Source organism: Salvelinus sp. IW2-2015, linkage group LG30 (assembly GCF_002910315.2).
Source record: "Salvelinus sp. IW2-2015 linkage group LG30, ASM291031v2, whole genome shotgun sequence".
Classification (NCBI taxonomy): Eukaryota; Metazoa; Chordata; class Actinopteri; order Salmoniformes; family Salmonidae; genus Salvelinus; species Salvelinus sp. IW2-2015.
The window spans coordinates 18713583-18737223 of NC_036869.1; the positions used below are offsets into that span (position 1 = coordinate 18713583).

The following is a 23641-nucleotide window of genomic DNA, read 5'->3' on the forward strand; positions in this document are numbered from 1 at the left end:
GAGCTCCGTAGACTGGTCTTTCCTGGCTGTCTGACCCAGCTGGGACAYCTGTCCCCATCTGATCCTGTTAAAACTTCTTCGGGATTGGTGTCCCATCCACGGGACGGTTTAGCTAACGTAGGCTAATGCGATTAACATGAGGTTGTAAGTAACAAGAACATTTCCCAGGAAATAGACATATCTGATATGGGCAGAAAGCTTAAATTCTTGTTAATCTAACTGCAGTGTCCAATTTACAGTAGCTATTACAGTGAAATAATACAACGCTATTGTTTGAGGAGAGTGCACAATTTTGAACATGAAAAGTTATTAATAAACAAATTAGGCACATTTGGGCAGTCTTGACAAAAATAAATTACAGAAATGCAATGGTTAATTGGATCAGTCTAAAACTTTGCACATCTGGTGCCAAAATCAAAATTGCACCTGTGCTAGAATAATTCATTATGGCCTTTCTGTTGCATTTCAAAGATGATGGTACAAAGAAAATACACAGAACGGTCGTTTTTTTCTTTGCATTATCTTTTACCAGATCTATTGTGTTATATTCTCCTACATTGCTTTCACATTTCCACAAACTTCAAAGTGTTTCCTTTCAAATGGTACCAAGAATATGCATAGTCTTGCTTCAGGGCCTGAGCTACAGGCAGTTAGATTTGGGTATGTCATTTTAGGCGAAAAATTGGAAAAAGGGGCAGATCCTTAAGCGGTTTTAAGACATGATGAGCATAGTGCTGTGTACTGACTGTGCACCACGACAGTGAAGCCTGTGTGTCAATTAGTAGGGAATTAGATAGGGAAACTGACAGACCAATGAAGTTACATTGCTATACTGACTGATTGTGGCCAAAATAACATCTAATATTAGCCAACTTTTGGTAACTCCAATGGTACATCAACGAAAACAAGCCAAGTTAATTTACTTCTGTTGAAACGGGACAAAATAAAGGCTACAAAACATTTCCATACAGACAACAGATGTCAGATACTGCTACCTGACAGATAGCCAGAGGCTGGAGCTGAACTGGCTGTGGTAGCTAGCTAGTTCATTCACCTCAGACAGAACTTCATTCGAGAGGGGACGAAACATTTGCTAATGTTACATGTCAGTTGCACTACTAGCTCAGCACGTAATAAATATATATTTTTATTAAGTCAAACAGCAGTTACCTTGCCAGCTACATCAGTCAAATAAAGAGTAGCCTGTTTCTGCTCTGCTTACTTTTACAACTCAGAGAAAAAGCATAACACACAGACAATAGCTGCCTCTGTTCGCACGCTCTGTGGTGTCCTTGCGGTCCAAATCCAGCTGGCTTAAACCACCAAACAACCTACCAGACCGCTCTGAGCCGTCTGCATTGTCCTAAACTAGTACAAAACTGAAAGTAAAATATGCAAAAACTAAATTTAAGAACGGAAAGCAAAGAATTTACACACACAGAACAGATATACCGCTTCTTAGACTTGCTTTCAACGAGAATAACATGTCTATGACACATTTCTATGTGCATTTGGTCGGGGTCCCCAAAAATGTACATATTGCAGCTTTAATATAAAACAGCACCAGTGTTACAATGTACTGTACCTACTCTTCAAATGCTACCACACTAGCCAGCCAGTGCCACTTGTTTTCTAATTTGTAGCGCAAATTGAACATTCTCCAAGAACATTGCGTGATTGGTCGATATTCCGCGCCAAAGTAACCAATCAAATAGCGTTTTACTAGGGGGACGTCATCGACTGTTTTGACAAACATTTTGTTAGCGTCGATTTGCAGTTAGTATCAATACATTTATGTCATTTTATGAAAGGCCGTTTACTTTTGAGCTTATTCGAGGAGCAGACTATCATTTTTATTCAAGCAACCAAGATTTCGTGAGAGGAAAATGTATTCTGAAAGAGGGAGTATATAGACGATCGACCTACAGAGGAGCGGCCATTGTACCATAGAAAGCACGCGCAATTGTGTTTCTCAGCTCGATGGGATAGCAACCCACGCCACTTGTCTGGCTTGCAGGTACAGTTAGCCCACTTTGATACAAGAACGCAAACAATGCAGCTACTAATAACACCTGAAAATGTTTTAGGACCATTTAAATATTGTAGATATATATGCATAAAGAACAATGCATGACAAGACAAAAACAATATAAATGTATGTCACTTTCATCAATATCCCAAACAAGATCATGGTAACCATCTGCACAAAATAATATTTGAACATAAATATCTACCTACACTTAGGCCTGCAACTATTTCTTTACACACTCATCTTTCCACAAGTTGTGAGGTTGTATATAGCACGCCAGGGGGCGACATTGCATAAGGTTTAAATCATAGACTGTAAAAAATATATACGCATCAATACTTAACTGAAATCCCGATTCTATATTGAACAGTACCCCTTGTTAGGCTTGGATGGATTTCACAGTGAATTCATTTCTGGGAAGTTTATCAAAGGTTAGGCCACTGATTTTACAAGAGACTTTATGTACAATAGAATGCGGTGAAGTGTTTAGGCCTGTAATATAGAATGGTATATTGGTTCATTGCATTTAATAGATTACTTCTTTATAGCTAGGGACAGAATTGCCACATACAGTGCATTCGGAAAGTATTCAGACCCCTTGACCTTTTCCCATTTTGTTACGTTACAGCCGTATTCTAAAATGGATTACATCGTTTTTCTCAATCTACACACAATACCCCATAATGACAAAGCAAAAATAGGTTTAGAGATGTTTGCAAATGTATAAAAAAAGCAACTAAAATATCACATTTACATAAGTATTCAGACCCTTTACTCAGTGCTTTGTTGAAGCACTATTGGCAGTGATTACAGCATCGAGTCTTATTGGGTATGATGCTACAAGCTTGGCACAYCTGTATTTAGGGAGTTTCTTCCATTCTTTGCAGATCCTCTCACGCTCTGTCAGGTTGGATGGGGAGTGTCGCTGCACAGCTATTTTCAGGTCTCCAGAGATGTTTGATCGGGTTCAAGTCCAGGCTCTTGCTGGGCCATTCAAGAACAGTCAGAGACCTGTCCCGAAGCCACTCCTGCATTGTTTTGGTTGTGTGGTTAGGGTTGTTATCCTGTTGGAAGGTGAACCTTCACCCCAGTCTGAGCTCCTGAGGGTTCTGGAGCAGGTTTGCATCAAGGATCCCTCTGTACTTTGCTCCGTTCATATTTCCCTCGATCCTGACTAGTTTCCCTGCCACTGAAAAACATCCCCACAGCATGAGGCTGCCACCACCATGCTTCACCGTAGGGATGGTGCCAGGTTTCCTCCAGACGTGACGCTTGGCATTCAGTTCAAAGAGTTCAATCTTGGTTTCATCAGACCAGAGTCTTGTTTCTCATGGTCATAGTCCTTTATGTGCCTTTTGGCAAACTCCAAGCGGGTTGTCATGTGCCTTTTACTGAGGAGTGGCTTCTGTCTGGCCACTCTACCATAGAGTGCTGAAGAGATGGTTGTCCTTCTGGAAGGTTCTCCCATCTCCACAGAGGAACTCTGAGGAACCTCCCTGACCAAGCCCCTTCTCCCCTGATTGCTCAGTTTGGCTGAGCGGCCAGCTCTAGGAAGAGTCTTGGTGGTTACAAACTTCTTCCATTTAAGAATGATGGAGGCCACTGTGTTCTTGGGGACCTTCAATGCTGCAGAATTGTTTTGGTACCCTTCCCCAGATCTGTGCCTCGACACAATCCTGTCTCAGAGCTCTATGGACAATTCCTTCATCCTCATGGCTTGGTTTTTGCTCTGAAATGAAAATATATAGGTAGTTGTGTGCCTTTCCAAATCCAATCAAGTTGTAGAAACATCTCAAGGATGATCAATGGAAACAGGATGCACCTGAGCTCAATTTCTAGTCTCATAGCAAATTTCAAATATTTTTTTTTCTTCGATTTGTCATTATGGGGTATTGTGTGTAGATTGAGGAGGACATGTTTACATTTTTTAATCCATTTTAGGCTGTACCGTAACAAAATGTAGAAAAAGGGCAGGGGTCTGAATACTTTCCAAATGCACTTGTAGGCCTACAGACAAACATAAGAAAACGTTGGAGGATCAAGGCTTGAATACGCCTATAGGCCTAGGTCAGAACATGGTCTGTAATGTTCTAACAGGCGTTTGCCTTTGTCATGCACACAGTAACACCATTCAAGAAGGCCCTAGAGGCTAGTTCTTTTTTAATGACTTTCGGATCCCTACAGTCCTGCAGGCCAGTTAAGTGTTTTTCCACTTAGTATGTAAAGATGTGTTGCCTGGTTATTACCTGTGCACGCGATTAACTGCCAATGTTTTCCTTTAAAAAAAAAATGTAATCATTAAAAGATCTAACCTCAAGTACAGTGTTAGAGAGGCAAGCTCGAGTGCCAAAGCTTTTAAAGGATTTAAAATAAAATGGTTTCGTCTCCTTGGAAATTCCTCGCCGTTTGCACATTATACGCTGTTAAGCCTGGGGGCTTCATTGCACAGTCCATCAGTATTTGCTTTGCACTGAAGGCTGCTGTCAGCAATGGTGCCAACTGTTTGGCATTCTATAACTATCAGCACAGCAGTGGTGGCACAACAGTCTACAATATTTCAGTTTCTCTAGTTTTATATAACCTTCTACAAACACATTTTTGCAAAGATGCAAAATAAAAGGGCTTATATTCACCAAAACCCACCGCCTCAGTTTACAAACAAGTGCATGGGCAGCACTTTTGACTGGAAATTGAAGATTAATACAGTGAGTGACGACTATTCATTGACTAAATAGATGAAACATTGTTGACAGACATGCTTTACTCTCACACTGCCACACCATATTATAATTCACCCAACCAAGGTAATCCGATATTTCATTGAGTCTTTTAGATGTTTAGAAGTCCACATCATTAGAAGGGTGAAACCCCCTGGGATCAACACAGAGCTCCGAGGTTAAGGTGCCGTTGTCGGGATCGGCACAGTCAAAGAGTTTTGAATTGGCAAACGCATCTAAGATCTCCCCATATCTCAGAGTTGTGTTGGGTATTGCGCTCTCCGGTTACATCATGTCAACTCAGGAAATTACCCCTGTTCCACGCGTTTAAAAACATATTTAGCTCCAAGCGCCTATCGAGGTCAAAATCAAATTGCGATCGTTATTAACGGGCACCAGGCGCGGACAGACACTCGGTTGCGTGCGACAATCCAAGGGAAACCAAATGGTGCAGCATGTGTCTGTGTAATCTGCTCTGTTGCGAGGGTCATAGTGTGTGTGTGTGTGTGCGTGTGCGTGTGCGTATACATAGAGGCTGAGGCAGAAAGGGTCCCTAGCCAAACAGTTGGTGAACAGCCATCTGTTTTACCCTCAGAAAGCTCACACACAGTCCAATGAAAGAGCGGGAGGAGGAGGAGGAGGAGGAGAGAGAGACAATAGATAGAGAAATTCACACTGACTGTTTCACACCCATCGAACCCCCAGGGAACAGCTAATGTGCAGCCATATGTCAGCCGACCTGCATTATCCATCACTAAGCATTCAATGTGATAGGGACGGCTGACASCTGTATGTGAGCCATTGCAACTGTGTGTGTGTGATTTTAATTGGATTGCAGTCTTGTTGAGTATTTGTGTGTTTGCTTAAATCATGGGTTCATTGGGTTGCAATCGTGTGTGTGTGTGTGCACTTTTTCTGTATTTCTTTGTGTATAATGTGTGCATTCCTCTCAGCTGTAGGTATGGACTCCTCCCTCTACTTGTGCTCTACCTGCTACCAGATATTCAACTCTCTGGAGGTGGTGATCTCTCATCAGCTCACCTGCCAACCTGTCAACACAGAGGAGACGGTCCCTGCAGCGCCACCTACAGCACAGACCGAGGTACTGCAGCCTTGGGCGAAGTCGCTAGATGGCCATGTTTGAAAGGACCAAAATGGCAATATTGACAAACTTTCTGATCGAGATGATGAACATGAGCTATTTGTTCTTTATGTTGGATTAGGAGTAAGGATAAGTTAGGGTTAAAGTCATGGAAAGTAGTTCAAATAGTTTTTTTKGTTAGAAAGTCTAACTTTGTCCTTTTCTAGCCTGGGCAGATAGTGATGACTAAGAAATCTTAGACATGTTACGGTTTGTTATCAACCACTTTTGAACCTCCAGACAGTCCTTGTGGGCTGCAGGTTGTCTGCCTCTATTCATCATAGCCTCCTTTCATCCGATTGGAGACCTTGGATGCGTCCCAAATGGGAGACTATTCCCTTTATTGAGCACTATTTAGACCCTCTGGGCCCCAGGGTGCAATTTGAGACATGTCAAACCGATCACATAAGTGTCAGGGAGGTAGAAAYGTGAAAAGTAGACCCGGTGGCCCTTGAGGACCTTGGTGCCTGACACTCCCTGAGCTAATGCATTATGTTGCTATGAAAATGAGTCCCTAGCTACCTATTATCCTTACCAACAAACGAMTCAGCTTGCAACAGGTTTGCACTCATGACAAGCATTCAGACGCCACCTTAGCATCGAAAAATTAAGTGTTCACAAAAATAACTCTTGTATAACTCTTTCTTTTTATCTGTTTTTCAAGTATTTCCTTAATTTCTCTGTGTGTGGTGATGTCCTAGAGCTGCAGAGTGGTGTTTCAGTCTCAGAATGGACCATCCCAGCACCAAGAGAGAAACCAAAAGAGAACCTTCATGACGAACCCAAACCTGCCCTGCCTGCACTCCCTCATAGAGAAGAGAGCGACTGGAAGTCCGACCGGTTCCAACAGCCCTCAGAACCAGACCCAAACGCAAAACCTGACTAGCCCGGCCCTGCTCATCCACTATCAGTGTAGGGAATGTGAGGCGTTGTTTGAGTCCCTGGAGCTGTGGCAGAAGCACAGCAAGCTGGGTGACTGTTCTGCAACCACTGGGTCAGAACCAAGGGACCAGGAAATGGACACAGAGTGTCAGCCTGCGATAGGAGATGAAAAGGGGGTAGAGGGACAGAGTGATGGAGGGATGGATGTGAATATAGAGGAGGATGGTGACAAAGAGAGGGAGGAAGAGGTAGACTATGGAGGAGGGATGGAACAAGAACATAGCATTGAGAATGAATTGGAATCAGAAACAAACTCCAACTCCCAGCATTCCTTCCCCAACACTCCCATGTTTACAAACCCTGCTGCCTATAGTTCCAATCCAACTGCTTCCTCCTCGAGCCAGACCTCCTTCTGTGCGGCCTGTGGCTCGGGCTTCAGCACTGAGTCGGCGCTAAAGCTGCACCGTGTGGCCATCCACGGCTTGCCGGGGGCGCTACATCACTGTGACGTATGTGGAGAGAGCTTTATGAACACTACCAAGTACCTCTACCACCGCAGGCAGCATCGAGACAGAAGGGAAAAGGACTCGGAGGGCTCCACACCCCGGGTGGAGTGCATTTTATCTAAGCCTCTGTTCCAGTGGAAAAGCAACAGTGGTAGGTACTAGGTAGGCTTACTAAAGGAACATGGAAGACTGGGATGTGTTCAGTAGTGTACAATGTAGCAAAACATTTTGAAAATGAGAATGCTCATCTGTTTTTTCATTGGGTAATATCCAGGGGCACCTCTTTCGTTTTCAAAACGTTTTCTCACATTTTGTGCCTACTTTAGTGTTCGTTATTGACTTCCGTAATTCTTTCAGCTGTGGTGAATGGCGGAGAAGAGACCCCGACCCATCCACCCCTCACTACCACCACCCTCCCTGACCCTTCCACCTCCCTACTGGCCCTGGAAACAACACCCGGGGACCACTTCGGACCGTGCCCCCACTGCGGGCGTTTCTTCAAGAGCTGCAGCCGCATGCGCACCCACATCCAGGCCCACTCAGGCCTCAAGCCGTTTAAGTGTGACCTCTGCCCCAAGACGTTCGCCTACAACAGATGCGTGACGCGCCACCGTATCACCCACAGCGCCCGCAAGCCTTACACCTGCCTGCGCTGCGGCAAGAGCTACACACTGTTGGGCTCGCTCCAGACCCACCACCTACTACACGAACGCCAGGATGCCTTGAACAAAGATGGTGTTGTGGTCAAGGAGGAGGTTTGCGGTGTGGTCAATGATGCAGAGTCAAAGAACTCAAAGTACCCAACGTTTTTTCGATACAAATGCCCCGATTGTCCACGCTGCTTCCGAATGTCATCTCAGGTGCCGGTTCACAGGTATGTCTGGCCATCAATTCAATTCTGTTTGGCCTGAATTCAATTCAACTTTATTTATCGCCTTAGGGGCAATTATGCCTCTCTCTATGCCTGCTTAGATGTGGCCTCTTAGTTGAGGTGTTTAAAAAAAAAAAAACTGGTAATTACATTGTGTAACAGCACAATACTAAGTTGATTACCGATTGCTCTTCATTCAGACCAGTACAATACTTTGGGGCAATTGAGAAGGCGTTATCATGGGAAGCACAAGAGCATAATTAAATGAAACCTGCTCATACAATACAATTGAACATATGAAGGCAAGGCCTGCGTTCGTACATATAGACCCATCAGCCTGTACATTTGACAACATTCTGTATTAATTAATGTGCACAGAGATACAAAGAAGTTTATACCAATAAAAACAAATCAAATGTTCATTGTTACATGCCACGGAATACATCAGGTGTGGACTTTACCGTGAAACGCTTACTTACGAGCCCTTTCCCAAAGTTAATAGTAACAATAAAATAACGAGGCTACATACAAGGAGTAGTTGAGGTAATATGTAGGTAGGGGTTAAAGTGACTAGGCAATCAGGATAGGAAATAAACAAGAGTAGCAGCAGCATGTGTGAAGATTGTGTGTGGCATCAATATGTGTGTGTGTGTCTTATGTCTTGGGGGTGGAAGCTGTTCAGAAGCCTTTTGGTCTCAGACCTGGTGCTCCGGTACCGCTTGCCGTGCGGTAGCAGAGAGAACAGTCTATGATTTGGGTGACTGGAGTATTTGACCATTTGAAGCGGGAAAGTGTTCAGTCAATGATGGAATTTATAATAGGCATATTCGTATTATTAATAGACGGATGCTTCAATATTTACTCAACAATAGTTCCCGACCATCATGGACATAACAAATTCCAGTATAATAACACAAGTAAAAGGAATCGATTTATAAGTCGCTTGTGGTCAATCGTATTTCGTTAGTGATGGGTATACTCCATTGTAATTTTTTATTATTCTTGCCCGAGGATATGTATTGACAGTGTAATCACGTTGAGAGATCTGTCTGGTGGACCCACCGTTATGTGGCTACACAAGACTCCCCCACACACACACGGACCTGCCATTATGTGACTAGCCCATTAGCAACATGGCTGAAGGCCGGAGTTCTCGTGCTCTTCACCACCCATAATAGACACCAGTATTCATTATGGCACACTGTAGCAAAATGTTTTTCATCGGAAAACTAAAAAATTCTTAGTTCATATTAGACTACTTACTCCATGTAGTCCCTCCCTGTTTCAGCCTGTTTTCTTCCATTTGGTGCCTAATGAACACAATCCAGCACAGTGCCAACCAACCTGCTCTCACTCACAATTTACTGTTTGCGGGGGTGGAAGTAATGACACTGCGCCACGACTCATTAACTTTCATTCAGACGATTTCTGATTGCATAAACCACTAGGACAGTTTACCACACACACACACAGACCACAACACAGCTTTTATTATATGCGAGAGGGAATGTGATAAACACAGGGTCAGAAGTGTTATACGTGTCATGTCTATTGCAGAAGGGTTGTGTTGCTCAACAGTCATGACTTGTGGCGCAAAGCTTTAAAAAAAAGTACAATATATTAGCACCACTCTGTTTGAATACACATGTATAAGGCTGTCCTATGTTGAATTTGTATGAGGTTGTGTAGATGTTGTCTTATTGTGAATTGCATATAGGACCATGATTAGGGCCAGAAGTCTTTCCTGGACTGGTCACGTGGTAAGGAAATGGTCTGGTCACATGGTAAGGAAGGAAACCTGATCTTATATGGTGAATGTAGGAAATAAGGGCTTTTCGCTTGAAATGTTATCTCTATATTTTCAGAAAAACATATCTAATTGTGTCTTTTTCCCTCTCTTTTCCCCTGAAATGGCTGTCAGATACTCTCACACAGGGAAGTATCCGTTCACCTGCTCCATCTGTGGAGAACACTTTTTCCACAAGAACAGGCTGAAGCGCCATGCTCTCACACACGATGGTCAGAGTAATGCTAATAGTATGTGCATGCGTTCGTGTGTGGCTTTCTTTACCAGTCTGTGTCCTCAAATCTTTCATCTTTTATATGCATGGTTTAGATGGCCCTACGTGATGTCATTCTGTGGGTTTCTCGGTGTGTGTTTGAGTGTGTGGGTGGCTCTTCAAGCACCTGCTTGCCTGTATTACTACACTTGGCCGTCTGCCTGTTGCTTTGCATATGCACGCGTGTCTACGCCRGTCTCTGTGCCATATGCTCTTCCTTACATCAAGTCTGCCCTCTGCTGCCTCGGCTAAGCGATGGATCGCGCCCGTACTCTGCGGTTGAGTGCGCCAGCGTAATATCGTTTAAATGACATTTAATAAAGTCAGCGAGCTTTCATATCCATATGAACCACTAACCGCTAACTAAACGTATAAGAGAAAAGACTTGGCGGAGAGGGAAATCCCCCGCTATCCCACAATGCCATACAACAACTGCCAGCCCTGCCGCCCCTGTCAGAACACATGATCTATTTTAATACGCTGCGTTGTGCGTTTCACAGGCCATTACCTGCTGATTTATGTTGTTGCTTTTGTTCTTTGTTATCATTATTAAATCACGCTGGCTCGAGGCCAGTTACCGAGGTCGTTAAGGGCAATGTTGCAACACAACTTACAAGGCCTCGCGCAGTCATATCAGTCTTGTGAATACTCCCCCTTTCACTTTGACTAATGAATTTCCCCCGCCACTTTATTTACCCCTTAATAATGTTAGTCTATCTGTTAGAAGTTGTTGCCTAAAAAAGATGGAAGATGTTCTACACTACCATTCAAAAGTTTGGGGTCACTTAGAAATGTCCTTGTTTTTGAAAGAATGCACATTTGTTGTCCATTTGAAATAACATCAAATTGAACATTTAACAATGTCTACACTGTATTTCTGATATCATCAAACATCACTCCTGTGTTCCAATGGCACGATGTGTTAGATAATCCAAGTTTATCATTTTAAAAGGCTAATTGATCATTAGAAAACCCTTTTGCAATTATGTTAGCAGAGCTGAAAACGGTTGTTCTGATTAAAGAAGCAATAAAACTGGCCTTCTTTAGAATAGTTGAATATCTAGAGCATCAGGATTTGTGGGTTCGATTACAGGCTGAAAATGGCTAGAAACAAAGACCTTTCTTCTGAAACTCGTCAGTCTATTCTTGTTCTGAGAAATGAATACTATTCCATGCGAGAAATTGCCAAGAAACTGAAGGTCTCGTACAACGCTGTGTACCCCTCCCTTCACAGAATAGCGCAAACTGGYCCTAACCAGAATAGAAAGAGGAGTGGGAGGCCCCGGTGCACAACTGAGCAAGAGGACAAGTACATTACAGTGTCTAGTTTGAGAAACAAATGTCTCACAAGTCCTCAACTGGCAGCTTCATTAAATTGTACCCGCTAAACACCAGTCTCAACGTCAACAGTGAAGAGGCGACTCCGGGATGCTGGCCTTCTAGGCAGAGTTCCTCTGTCCAGTGTCTGTGTTCTTTTGCCCGTCTTAATCTTTTTATTGGCCAGACTGAGATATGGCTTTTTTTTTGCAATACTGCCTAGAAGGCCAGCATCACTGTTGACGTTGAGACTATTGTTTTGCAGGTACTATTTAATGAAGCTGCCAGTTGAGGACTTGTGAGGCATCTGTTTCTCAAACTASACACTGTAATGTACTTGTCCTCTTGCTCAGTTGTGCACCGGGGCCTCCCACTCCTCTTTCTATTCTGGTTAGAGCCAGTTTGCTCTGTTCTGTGAAGGGAGTAGTGCACCGCTTGTACGAGGTTTTGAGCCTTTAATCGAACCCACAAATGCTGACGCTTCAGATACTCAACTAGTCTAAAGAAGGMCAGTTTTATTGCTTCTTTAATCAGAACAACAGTTTTCAGCTCTGCTAAMWTAATTGCAAAAGGGTTTTCTAATGATCAATTAGCCTTTTAAAATTATAAACTTGGATTATCTAACACATCGTGCCATTGGAACACAGGAGTGATGGTTGCTAATAATGGGCCTCTGTACGCCTATATAGATATTCCATAAAAAATCAGCCGTTTCCAGCTACAACAGTCATTTACAACAATAACAATGTCTACACTGTATTTCGGATCAATTTGATGTTATTTTAATGGTCAAAAAAATTGTTTTTCTTTCAAAAACAAGGACATTTCTAAGTGACCCCAAACTTTTGAACGGTAGTGTATTTCAACTGAAGTATTTTCGTTTGGTTAAATTAGGACTTTGGTMATTTTCCTTGTTATCGTATGGTTCTTTTGATATTCTCACTGATATTATCAACCATGTAAAGTTCTACGTTTCTAAACTGGTTTCTAACCCTCTGCTTTTATGTATATGCTCACTTAACATGGCTGCTCCTGTGCCATGTAATCAGACTTTCTTCTCTGTACAGGAGTGGTGGACATAGGCCTGGTTAAGGGAACAGACCAGGGTAGAGGCCGTGGCCAAGGCGGAAGGCGGGACAAGACCACAGGGCTTCTGGACTGTGAGTTCTGCCGCCATCGCTGTGTCACCAAGGAAGGCCTGGACCTCCACAGAYTGTCCCACGCCGGACAGACCCCCTTACGCTGCCCGATGACCCCCTGCAGACGGCGCTATGCAACGGCCGCCTCCCTGGAAGAGCACCTCCTTACCCACTGCCCGGCGCCCGGGGACACGGTGGCCGCCGCCGACCTCCCCAAGCCCCGTCCCTTCCACTGCCATCACTGTGGGAAGTACTTCACCACCGGCTCATCACTCAGCGTCCACCTTAGAGTCCACACGGGGGAGAAGCCCTTTCAGGTCAGAGGTGAAAGACGTCAATGCAGGGTTAGGGTTGCAAAATTTCAAAACTTTCCACAAATTCCCTGCTTTTTCAGATTTCCAAGTTAGAGGGTTCMCTCGCAGCTCATTCCCTGCTGATTCCAGAAATCCTCTCTGAAAAACAAAGGAATGTGGGACACAGTTTCATGATTTTTGCAGCCCTACATAGACCAAAGGTTGTATTAGGGCAACCCTGTGTTAATTGTTACTCCAACTTGTCAACAGAAATAACAGTTCTAGATAACCAAATTGTCCGGCTTTAGTCCCCTTCAACAGGTTGTTGTATAGAGGGTTTTCAGTTGCGTCACAAATCACCTAGCAACCACACCAGGCGCCATGTTGGAAGACCAGAGTCAGTCTGGTGGAAACCAGACCATCACAGTAACTGTAGGAATGAACCATATACAGTGCATTCGAAAAGTATTCAGACCCCTTGACCTTTTCCGCTTTGTTACGTTACAGCCTCATTCTAATGGATTAATGGATTAAATATACTTTTTTTCTCATCAATCTACACACAATACCCCAGAATGACAAAGCAAACAGGTTTTTAGAAATTTTAGCAAATTTTTCCAACAACGGATACCTTATTTACAAAAGTTTAGAGGTTTAGAAAGGCACACACCTGTCTATATTAGGTCCCACAGTTGACAGTGCATGTCAGAGCAAAAACCTACCCATGAGGTCGAAGGAATTGTCCGTAGAGCTCCGAGACAGTATTGTGCCGAGGCACAGATCTGGGGAAGAGTACCAAAAGTTGCGTTGAAGGTCCCCAAGAACACAGTGGCCTCCATCATTCTTAAATGGAAGAAGTTTGGAACCACAAAGGCTCTTCCTAGAGCTGGCTGCCTGGCCAAACTGAGCAATCGGGGGAGAAGGGCTTTGGTCAAGGAGGTGACCAAGAACCCGATGGTCACTCTGACAGAGCTCCAGAGTTACTCTGTGGAGATGGGAGAACCTTCCAGAAAGACAACCATCTCTGCAGCACTCCACCAATCAGGCCTTTATGGTAGAGTGGCCAAACGGAAGCCCTAACAATGGGAGTTGTTGTCCACAAAGTGGCATGGTCGGCTTTCAAGCTCCCACCTATCCTTTCTTTTTGGATTGGTGGATACATCAAATTATTGTAATCCTTTTCTGAGTATTCGATGCGCCTGTATTCAATGGAGAGCGACGCTATGCTACTAGCCTCTTATCATGAATATGCATAGCCATCTCAAGATCTAAAGTGTTTTTACTCAAAGTTGCCGGGATGTCACGTCTCCTACTTAGATCAGTACACTCGTACAACTTAAGCATGACAAAAACTTATATTAGATTAAATAAACCTTACATTTTTTGTTGTTGACCAAATTCGACACTCATTGACCTCCATACAAAAACTCCTTGCTTGGTAGTCAAAACAACGAAAAAAGCCAACTGCTGGAGGGAAACAGATTTTCTGCCAAGTTTGGCCTCTCTCTACCTCTTCCTCTCTGTGGAAGTCCTCCAAACGTCCACATGGCTGGCTGCGTATTGCTACCACCGGAAACATCAGGAAGATTGCCCATTTATTCGTTTTTTTTGTAAGGACCCAGAAAACTAAGTGAACATTTTTCTTTGACTATGTAATGTTAGCTAGCTTACTACAGGAACTAATGTGCAGGCTAACTCAAATGAGCTGCTAACGTAATGATAGCTAGCTATACAGTATGTAAAGTAGCTAAGTGAATAAAATGTTACCAGCTAGCTAACTTCACATTAGATAGTTAGCTACCATGATGTATTTATCATTGTAAAATAAAACACAAACTCCATGCATTCATAGCCAGGTAGCTAGCAAACAGTCATGGAAGAGGGTGAAAGGATTAATGTTAGCAGCTCCAGCTGTCAGAGAAGGGAGAGAGTAGGCTACTTTGGATAGGGCAGGTATCTTTTGTGGGAGGACATTGTGAAGATATTCTCCAGTTCCAGTACCTAGMGAGAGAAACTGAGGATAGAGATATTGCATAATATTCAGTGCTGTCTAATTTGAGTATAATGAAGCCTGTTTATGTCTTCGGTCCTCAGATACAGAGAGCTGTGGAACTCTGCAAATGAGGTCTCAGTGAATGTCCCGAGAGAATAAGGGTACATCCTTGTATACCATGGGTTATACGTGTACCTAATGTTAGCAAATGTTGTAAACAAACAAAMMAWWWWWTTWARKCACACACAATGTATAAACCTATTACAACTTGAGCAGGTCAACCCTGCTGGGTGTGCAGGCTTCCAGCACTAACACACCTGATTCACCTTATCAAACCTAATTAGTTGATAACTAACGTGTGCTATTGCTGGGCTGGAATAGAAGTCTGCTCAGCAAGTAGAACAGTGATCAGTGGAGCGAGGTTGGCCATCACTGGTATCACTTTTTTTTTCACCTGAAATTATGCTTTAGTRATAATAGCCTACATGTTACTAAGATGTCTAACCTTTACGGTTAGACATCTTATGAGTTAGCTTACTTGTACACTTTGAAATTATATGAAATAAAGTGTTGGTTCTTTGAAGTGAAGTGTTTTAATCGTTAACTATTATAGTAGAGRGAGGTCAAATCATGACGTCAGTGATCTTCAGGGCGGAAAGTCAGCGCTCTAGAAAAATGGCTGAGTTTCCGACTTGGCATTCCGAGTTGGATGACCGTTCAAAACATTGTCTGAGATTTTGTACAATTTGTGTCTCCCCTTTTCGCCGGGCTAGATTAGATGGTTGCATTCAATACAAGGTTGTTTTATTGATCTGTTTGTCAGTCTCAGCAAGGAAGGCTACCCCGTGATTTGTCGTATTAAAAAAGATGGCTTATGTCTCCAGTCATATAAAGTGTAGTAGAATTGCATGAAATGTGTTTATCGAAAGCCAAATATTTCCTGTGCAAAGAAAAAAAAGTATCTGATATAGCCTTAAAGGCCTATTCCACTATGCGCTCAGCTATGCACGGTGATTTAGATTTGGATAGTCAATTTATTAGGCTATTAATATAACTCAATCTACTCACCACATTAGGAATAGTAGGTTTTCATTAGTCTGCAAATGCGATGATAGATGCATGCAATGTTTTATGATAAAGGTGCATTTTTGTAGTGAAAAATTGCTTCCTCAAATTGAAACTCACGCACTGCCTATAAGAGATGCATGCTAATAGCTAGACTACAAGCTATTTAGCTAGCTAGCTAATGTTGGCTAACTTAGAATTGTTGTCAACGCCTGGTTAGCGTAACAGCTAAACTAAACTCGAAATTCATCAGAYTTACCAGTGATGAAATGATCGGAGCAGACCCTGTACTGACAGCTGTCTGGGTTCAGGTCTTGATGGGCAAAAAGGTTTCTTCGCTTTTCTGACAGTTCTTGAGTCAAATCAAACTTTATTTGTCACATGCGCCGAATACAACAAGTGTAGACCTTACCGTGAAATGCTTACTTCCATTATATAGGTCCTGGATTGCAGGAAGCTTGGCCTCAGTGATGTACTGGGCCATACGCACTACCCTCTGTAGCGCTTTACGGTCAGTCATATCTCCTTTTGGTGTTTCATGATTGCGATTAATCTGGAAAAACATGATTTCCTGCCTTAGAGCAGCCAATTACTGCACAGTGGTGATGAATCAACTAGTTTTTAGGCACTGTTATCATGACGTTTGGGGTAGCCATTCAGCTGTTGTCGTCGGGAAGAATTGATATGGTGGTCTTCCAACATGGCTGATAGGAGGCGTTGTACAGTGGCTTGCGAAAGTATTCACCCCCTTGGCATTTTTCCTATTTTGTTGCCTTACAACCTGGAATTAAAATGTATTTTTGGGGGGGTTTGTATCATTTGATTTACACAACATGCCTACYATTTTGAAGATGCAAAATATGTTTTATTGTGAAACAAACAAGAAATAAGACAAAATAACAGAACTTTAGCGTACATAACTATTCACCCCCCCAAAGTCAATACTTTGTAGAGCCACCATTTTGCAGCAATTAGAGCTGCAAGTCTCTTGGGGTATGTCTCTATAAGTTTGGCATATCTAGCCACTGGGATTTTTGCGCATTCTTCAAGGCGAAACTGCTCCAGCTCAAGTTGGATGGGTTCTGCTGGTGCACAGCAATCTTTAAGTCATACCAGTTGGATTGAGGTCTGGGCTTTGACTAGGCCATTCCAAGAAATGTAAATGTTTCCCCTTAAACCACTCGAGTATTGCTTTAGCAGTATGCTTAGGGTCATTGTCCTGCTGGAAGGTGAACCTCTGTCCCAGTCTCAAATCTCTGGAAGACTGAAACAGGTTTCCCTCAATTTCCCTATATTTAGCACCATCCATCATTCCTTCAATTCTGACCAGTTTCCCAGTCCCTGCCAATGAAAAAAATACCCACAGCATGATGCTGCCACCACCATGCTTCGCTGTGTGGATGGTATTCTCGGGGTGATGAGAGGTGTTGGGTTTGTGCCAGACATAGCATTTTCCTTGATGGCCAAAAAGCTACATTTTAGTCTCTTCTGACCAGAGTACCTTCTTCCATATGTCTGGGGAGTCTCCCACATGCCTTTTGGCAAACACCAAACGTGTTTGCCTATTTCTTTCTTTAAGCAATGGCTTTTTTCTGGCCACTCTTCCGTAAAGCCCAGCTCTGGAGTGTACGGCTTAACGTGGTCCTATGGACAGATACTCCAATCTCCGCTGTGGAGCTTTGCAGCTCCTTCATGGTTATCTTTGGTCTCTTTGTTGCCCCTCTGATTAATGCCCTCCTCCCTGGTCCGTGAGTTTTGGTGGGCGGCCCTCTCTTGGCAGATTTGTTGTGCAATATTCTTTCCATTTTTTAATAATGGATTTAATGGTGCTCCATGGGATGTTCAAAGTTTCAGATTTTTTTTTATAACCCAACTCTGATCTGTACTTCTCCACAACTTTGTCCCTGACCTGTTTGGRGAGCTCCTTGGTCTTCATGGTGCCACTTGYTTGGTGGTGTTGCAGACTCTGGAGCCTTTCAGAACAGGTGTGTGTATATATACTGAGATCATGTGACACTTATATTGCACACAGGTGGACTTTATTTAACTAATTATGTGACTTCTGAAGGTAATTGGTTGCACCAAATCTTATTTAGGGGCTTCATAGCAAAGAGGGTGAATACATATGCACGCACCACTTTTCCTTTTTGTAATAAAAAATTAAATAAAATTGGGAACAAGTTATTTTTGTCATTTCACTAAACCAATTTGGACAATTTTGTGTATGTCCATAACATGAAAYCCCCCCCCCAAAATCTATTTAAATGACAGGTTCTAATGCACCAAAATAGGAAAAACACCAAGGGGATGAATACTTTTGCCAGGCACTGTACGTCACCTAGCAACCGTCTATTGGGTAACACTCCAGGCTCAGGGTGTTGAGTAAAAGCTCTTAGCAGCTCATTAGACCCCTATTAATCTTTGAACACTCTGGGCCAGTATCTAAAGGCCATTTTAAGGTAGCTAAAGCCTTTTCAAAGTATTTTCACTTAAAATCTGTTTCCCTCTACCTGATAATGTTTTCGGGTGCTCACATTAGCAATAACTGTCTATCTGTATCTTTCCCTCCCTCCCTCCTACTCCAACCTTGCCTCCCTCTTCCTGCCCTACCCTCCTCCTTTTCCTCTCCGCAGTGCTCCCAATGTTGGAAGAGTTTCCGACAGATCCCTCACCTGCGCGACCACGAGCGTCTGCACAGCGGCGAGCGTCCCTTCGTCTGCGGTGTCTGTGGCAAGAGCTTCGTCCTGGCCGCCCGCCTCACTGAGCACGCCCGCACTCACAGTGGCGAGAAACCATTCTCCTGCCCTGTGTGCCACCGGGCCTTCCGCTCCCTCTCCAACCTGGGAAAGCACCGCAAGACCCACCGCTGCTGCCCCCCCACACAGCCACAAGAGGGCATCAGCGAGCAGATCGCTGTCCTAGGGGTCAAAATTCAGGGGAATATGGACAATATGGAGGGTCAGGCGGCCGTGCGTACGATCTTACTTGTTCAGCCCCAAGTGGTCTCTCAGGGAGGATCTTCTTCCGTATCTGCTCCCCTCATCCTCCTGCACCCCTCAGTTGCTGTGGGCAACGGGCAGGCCGGGGCTGTGGGGGGTACCATTATGCGGCATGCCATCGAGGTCATCGTGGAGCAGGCTGGTGAGCAGCGGGTGAAAAGTTGATGTAACTTCACTGGTGAGACATTTCACAAGAGGCTGCCAAGGTCACCTGGATGAAAATCATTTCTGAGAAGAACTGTCACAATCTAAACGGAGGATAAGAAGTGGGTGGAGAGCAGGGAGTGAGGGGAACGGAGTGAAGTGGGACTTGAATAAATAAAATGTGAAGGAATGGTGCGGTGTTAGGATTACGAGGATCAGTTTTCAATTTAAGTACAGATGTATAGAATGGTTTGAAGTAAGTTACTTCTAATAGAATGTTTTTGAGCCTGTGTTCAATCTCAATTTGACACAGAGTGCCTTCACAATCTGTTGTATTTCTTTGAATAAAATGCTCTCTTTCCATTTAATTTGCATCCTTTTGCAGGAAGACAGCATGGGGGTTCTCTCAAACGATTCAATGGGTTTTATTGGCAAGACAATAAATGTAAGCCCTTCACTAAATTACTTGCTTGACAAAATGTTTCTGATTCTAAATAGTTTTACTCACTATGTTACTAGTCAACAATGACCTGTTCTCCCTTGCTCAGAGTGAGAATTAAGAACAAGGTGAACTGAAGGATCTGTGAATTACAATACCCACTTACCGAAAAGGGTCCCCAAAGCTAGGTAAACTAGGCTTTGATTCAGATAGAGATTGTTTGGCGTGGGAAAGCTATTTAGTGGTATATTTGTGGTAACAAATCCCTTGACAGCAGTTGATGCGGTGGGGAGGGAGGTCTAAGGATGCAGACTGTTGGCAGCTGTCTGGGTTAGAGGCATCCAAGTGCTAATGGTGTCAGTCCCAGCCAGGCTTGTTTAGAATGCCAGCAAATTTTGACACCAGGTCAGCCTGGAACTGAAATTGATCTGTTTTTCCAGGAGCATGTCTGCAATGCGGGCAGATGGGCATGTAGGCAGTTAAGTCAATGAGACACTTGTACTGTCAAATGAAGCATCAAGCTTGAAGTGCCCTCACTTCCTATGGTGTGTATGCATCGCGGGGGGTGTCGTTAAAACAGAATGGCTGCACGTTGAACTGACATAAACCTTGAAATGAAGGACAAGTGTCGGTCATTTGCTTTGTCGTATTATCATTCCGATTTAGTCAGTGAGATCAAGAATGAATGAGGCTAATGTCTTAACATTTTTACCTGTTTCAGACTAAAGTTGCTGGCTTGGATATTCTCTTTTCACATTCTCCTTTTAAGCACAGTTCCAGCAACTACGGTAGATGCGTAACCAGGCCAGCTCAGTACAGCTTGGTTTGGCCTGGCTCGGTTTGGGTCAGTGGTGTGAAAAGCCCTAAAGAGCATTAAAAAAAATATTTATTTTGCTGTGTCTGCATGCTCTGAAATCCAGCTAATGTCAAGAAGATCCAACAAATGTCAGCAATTCTTGGATACAAGCATTGGTGCTTGAGACGGGGATATGGTGCACTTGCCACTTGCTTCATGTGTCTACTACATTAAGCAGTGAAAGCCTCTAACAACTCTTGCCACTGATGTGATTCCTGTGCCAGACATTGGAGAGGCAGGAGCCCAACAAGTTCAAACTTGGTTTGTTTTCGAACACTCCTGAGGTAAGAATCTAGAGGGTGGTGAGACGGAGCGTTTAACCTTCCAACAGTTTGTGTAAAGTCTTGTCACACGTCACGTAACCACTTTGTCCATGTCAACTTCAATGGTGTAACTCCCTTTTGACATTTCGGAGCTTCATTGGAGCTCATTCAGAGTCTATTTCTGCTCAATCGTGATTTCAGAATTTATATTATGGCTATTCGTCATTGTTACTTCATTTTGTCTTCTTCGCACTTCAAATTTGGACGAGGCGCTAGAGTAGCCACGCAAACAAGATAGATCATCTCATCTAGGCATTACGGTAGTGAAATCTCAGCAATTCATTTTCTCTGCCAGATCATATTTCTCAATTTGCGTCATGTAAAATAAGCCAAATCATGACGCTTATGTCAGGTGTTGCCTGTCTGAAATGGGGGAGGCTTTAACATGTAACACTGATTAGGCCCCCTACTACCTAACAGCCACAGCTGAGACCTAAAATGGCAGCTGTATGATGGGTGACTAGCCCATCCACATAAACAATGACAGAAATGTGTCCGCTGCTGGAAAAGGGCAAGCGTGGAAACAGCTAGTCCCTTTTATCAGTGAATGTGTCCCTTTAGTGTTGTGTCAACGTTGTGTGGGGAACCTGGTTTAAGAGCATATGTCCTTCCTGTTTTGAGAGGATGTATTCTTCCTAGTTTGAGGGGACATTCTCTTCCTGTTTATCTTTTCTCTGTAGTTTTAGTCCAGAATCATATCCTCACATTTACAGTCATACAGTGTTATTTTCTGTACATAATTCAAGTCCTGTGCACCATCTTTTTGACCTATGATTATCCTTGCCAAGCCCCCTCCCCACAGCATCGCTCATACACGTGGCATCTGGCATTGCTGAGAATGGGTACTACCTGCAGTGATTTGCTGAGTGTGTGCATGTGTGTGAGTCAGATTAAGAAATCATAGGCCCCGGGGCTCTTTTTTAAAATTTTTATAGCCCCCCCGCTCAATCCCCCTTTCACTCCACCCTCTCTCTTATTCACCTTGTTTCTCCCCCAATGCATTGCTTTCCTTCTCCCGCTCTTCCCTCCTCTCCTCTCTCTTGCTCACTCACTCATTGATAGTGACTGGCATGCTGAGAGCATAATCATTATTCCACAGGCGAGGTATGGCGCCGGGGCTGAATGTCAGTTCTCTGCTTTTTTTTTTTTACCGCCCCCCCCCCCGCTCTCCCTCACCCTCTAATGCTCTCTGGCTTTCCCCTTCATAATCTTCCTAGCACACCTCTCTCTGACACTCTCTCACTCTCTCTGGCTTTCCCCGCCATAGTGTTCTCAGGCTGTGGTGAACAGTGGGACCACACAGACGGGCCCTGAAAGGAGAGGACCGGAAGAGTGAACGAGGACGATAAAACACCACAGTTTTTACATGCAGATAAAGATACGTGGGGACCACACTGCCCTTAATCAGGGGACACTAAAGTCAAGGTGTGCTTGTGTGTGAATGCATTAGCGTGTGCTGGTATGTTACACTGTGTGTGTGTGTGTGTGTGTGTGTGTGTGTGTGTTGTGTGTGTGTGTGTGTGTGTGTGTGTGTGTGTGTGTGTGTGTAGATGTGCGTTCATTTTTAGTATGTGTGACTTGCAGGCCGTAGAATGTAGCTTGACATTTGCATGTGGCTCATGTACTTGTTTTCCAATACATCTAGGCTGGTTCTGATTTAGTTTTATAGTTTCAATTCTGACGTAGTAGACATTCCCGGTCATGTTTCATCCTTCTGAATATCTAGGCAGTATTGATTTCGTGATCGGTCGTGACTCAATTTGCATCACCTCGCATTTGATTTTCCCCCATTTKATTTTCTCAGTCTTTCAGTTTTTCTTGCTTTATCTCTCCCTGTCATTTGACCTAATCTCATATAAAGATTTGGAGCTAGCCATGTTCTTTATGTCAATAAYGTCCCAGTGAGTGCTTCTCATTTCCTGCTGTGTCTTAAGAACCCAGTGGCAGTCACACGCCGTGACTAGTTCCCGACCAAATACAAATGGATATCGAGATTGTGTGTACCATTGATTTAGGGAGCTTTCCATAGCAAATGCTTTATTGTGAGTCCTATAGCCTATGTGACTGTGTAGTGTAGGCTGTGTGTATGTGTGGGAGTGGGGGGTGTAAGAGGATGACGGGGAGGGGAGTACCTATACACCATGGCCCAGGGGGCTCTGCATTGAGAGGACAAAAAAGGAAAAGTCTAATTTATTATGAGGGACGACGGTACGTAACACTCCAGTGGGGCAGAAGGTTTATGAGCCCTGTCTCCCCCTGTGATCAGGCATTCCTTTTCACTCTTCTACCCTCACTGGGTGCTACTACTGCTGAACACACACACGTGTCCTCAGCGATGAATTCTCTCCCGTAGCCATTCATCTACCTTATGTTGTTTAACCACATAGCTTGTGTGTTCGTGTGTGTACAGTATGTGTGTGTTTGTTCCTGTGACTCATAAACAGAATATGGTGTGCTTTGTAGTGTGTGGATAGACATTGATATGCCTGTGTGTTTGTTTGTGCATGGATTTCAGTGTAGTTCTACAGATGTAGGATCTTAATTTGAGCCAGTTTGATACAGCAGGAAAATATTCCTGCCGCAACAGGAAATGTGAATTATTATGTSGATTATAATGAATGTACATTTTTGTTGGGGTCGATACAATTTTCTTAAGGGAAAATCAAGTCAGAAATGTTCAACCTTTTTAAACCTCAAATACACGACAAGTTTTACATTTCCTGCGTTGCAKGAATATTCTCCTGCTACAGGATGATCCAATTAAGATCCTACATCTGTATGTCAGTGTGTTACTGTGTGAGTATGTTACAATATGCCTGCCTGTGTGTGTGTGTGTGTGTGTGTGTGTGTGTGTGTGTGTGTGTGTG

General features: G+C 43.6%; 1 protein-coding gene across 3 annotated transcripts; it reads left to right on the top strand.

Annotated features, from left to right (window-relative positions):
• Window positions 1-1707: 1707 nt before the first annotated feature.
• On the top strand, window positions 1708-19519 carry LOC111954987 (zinc finger protein 665). 3 transcript variants are annotated; one of them, XM_023974984.2, is made up of 7 exons: window positions 1708-2017; window positions 5700-5848; window positions 6589-7426; window positions 7633-8149; window positions 10068-10183; window positions 12591-12979; window positions 18647-19519. In XM_023974984.2, the coding sequence occupies exons 2-7, from the start codon at window positions 5708-5710 to the stop codon at window positions 19175-19177; spliced, it is 2532 nt and encodes an 843-aa protein (XP_023830752.1). In that variant the 5' UTR covers window positions 1708-2017; window positions 5700-5707; the 3' UTR covers window positions 19178-19519. The 3 variants fall into 3 exon arrangements, with proteins under 3 accessions (XP_023830752.1, XP_023830753.1, XP_023830755.1); XM_023974985.2 differs by having other exon boundaries at window positions 10068-10165; XM_023974987.2 differs by having other exon boundaries at window positions 12591-12986; window positions 18647-18875.
• The last annotated feature ends 4122 nt before the right edge of the window (window positions 19520-23641 follow it).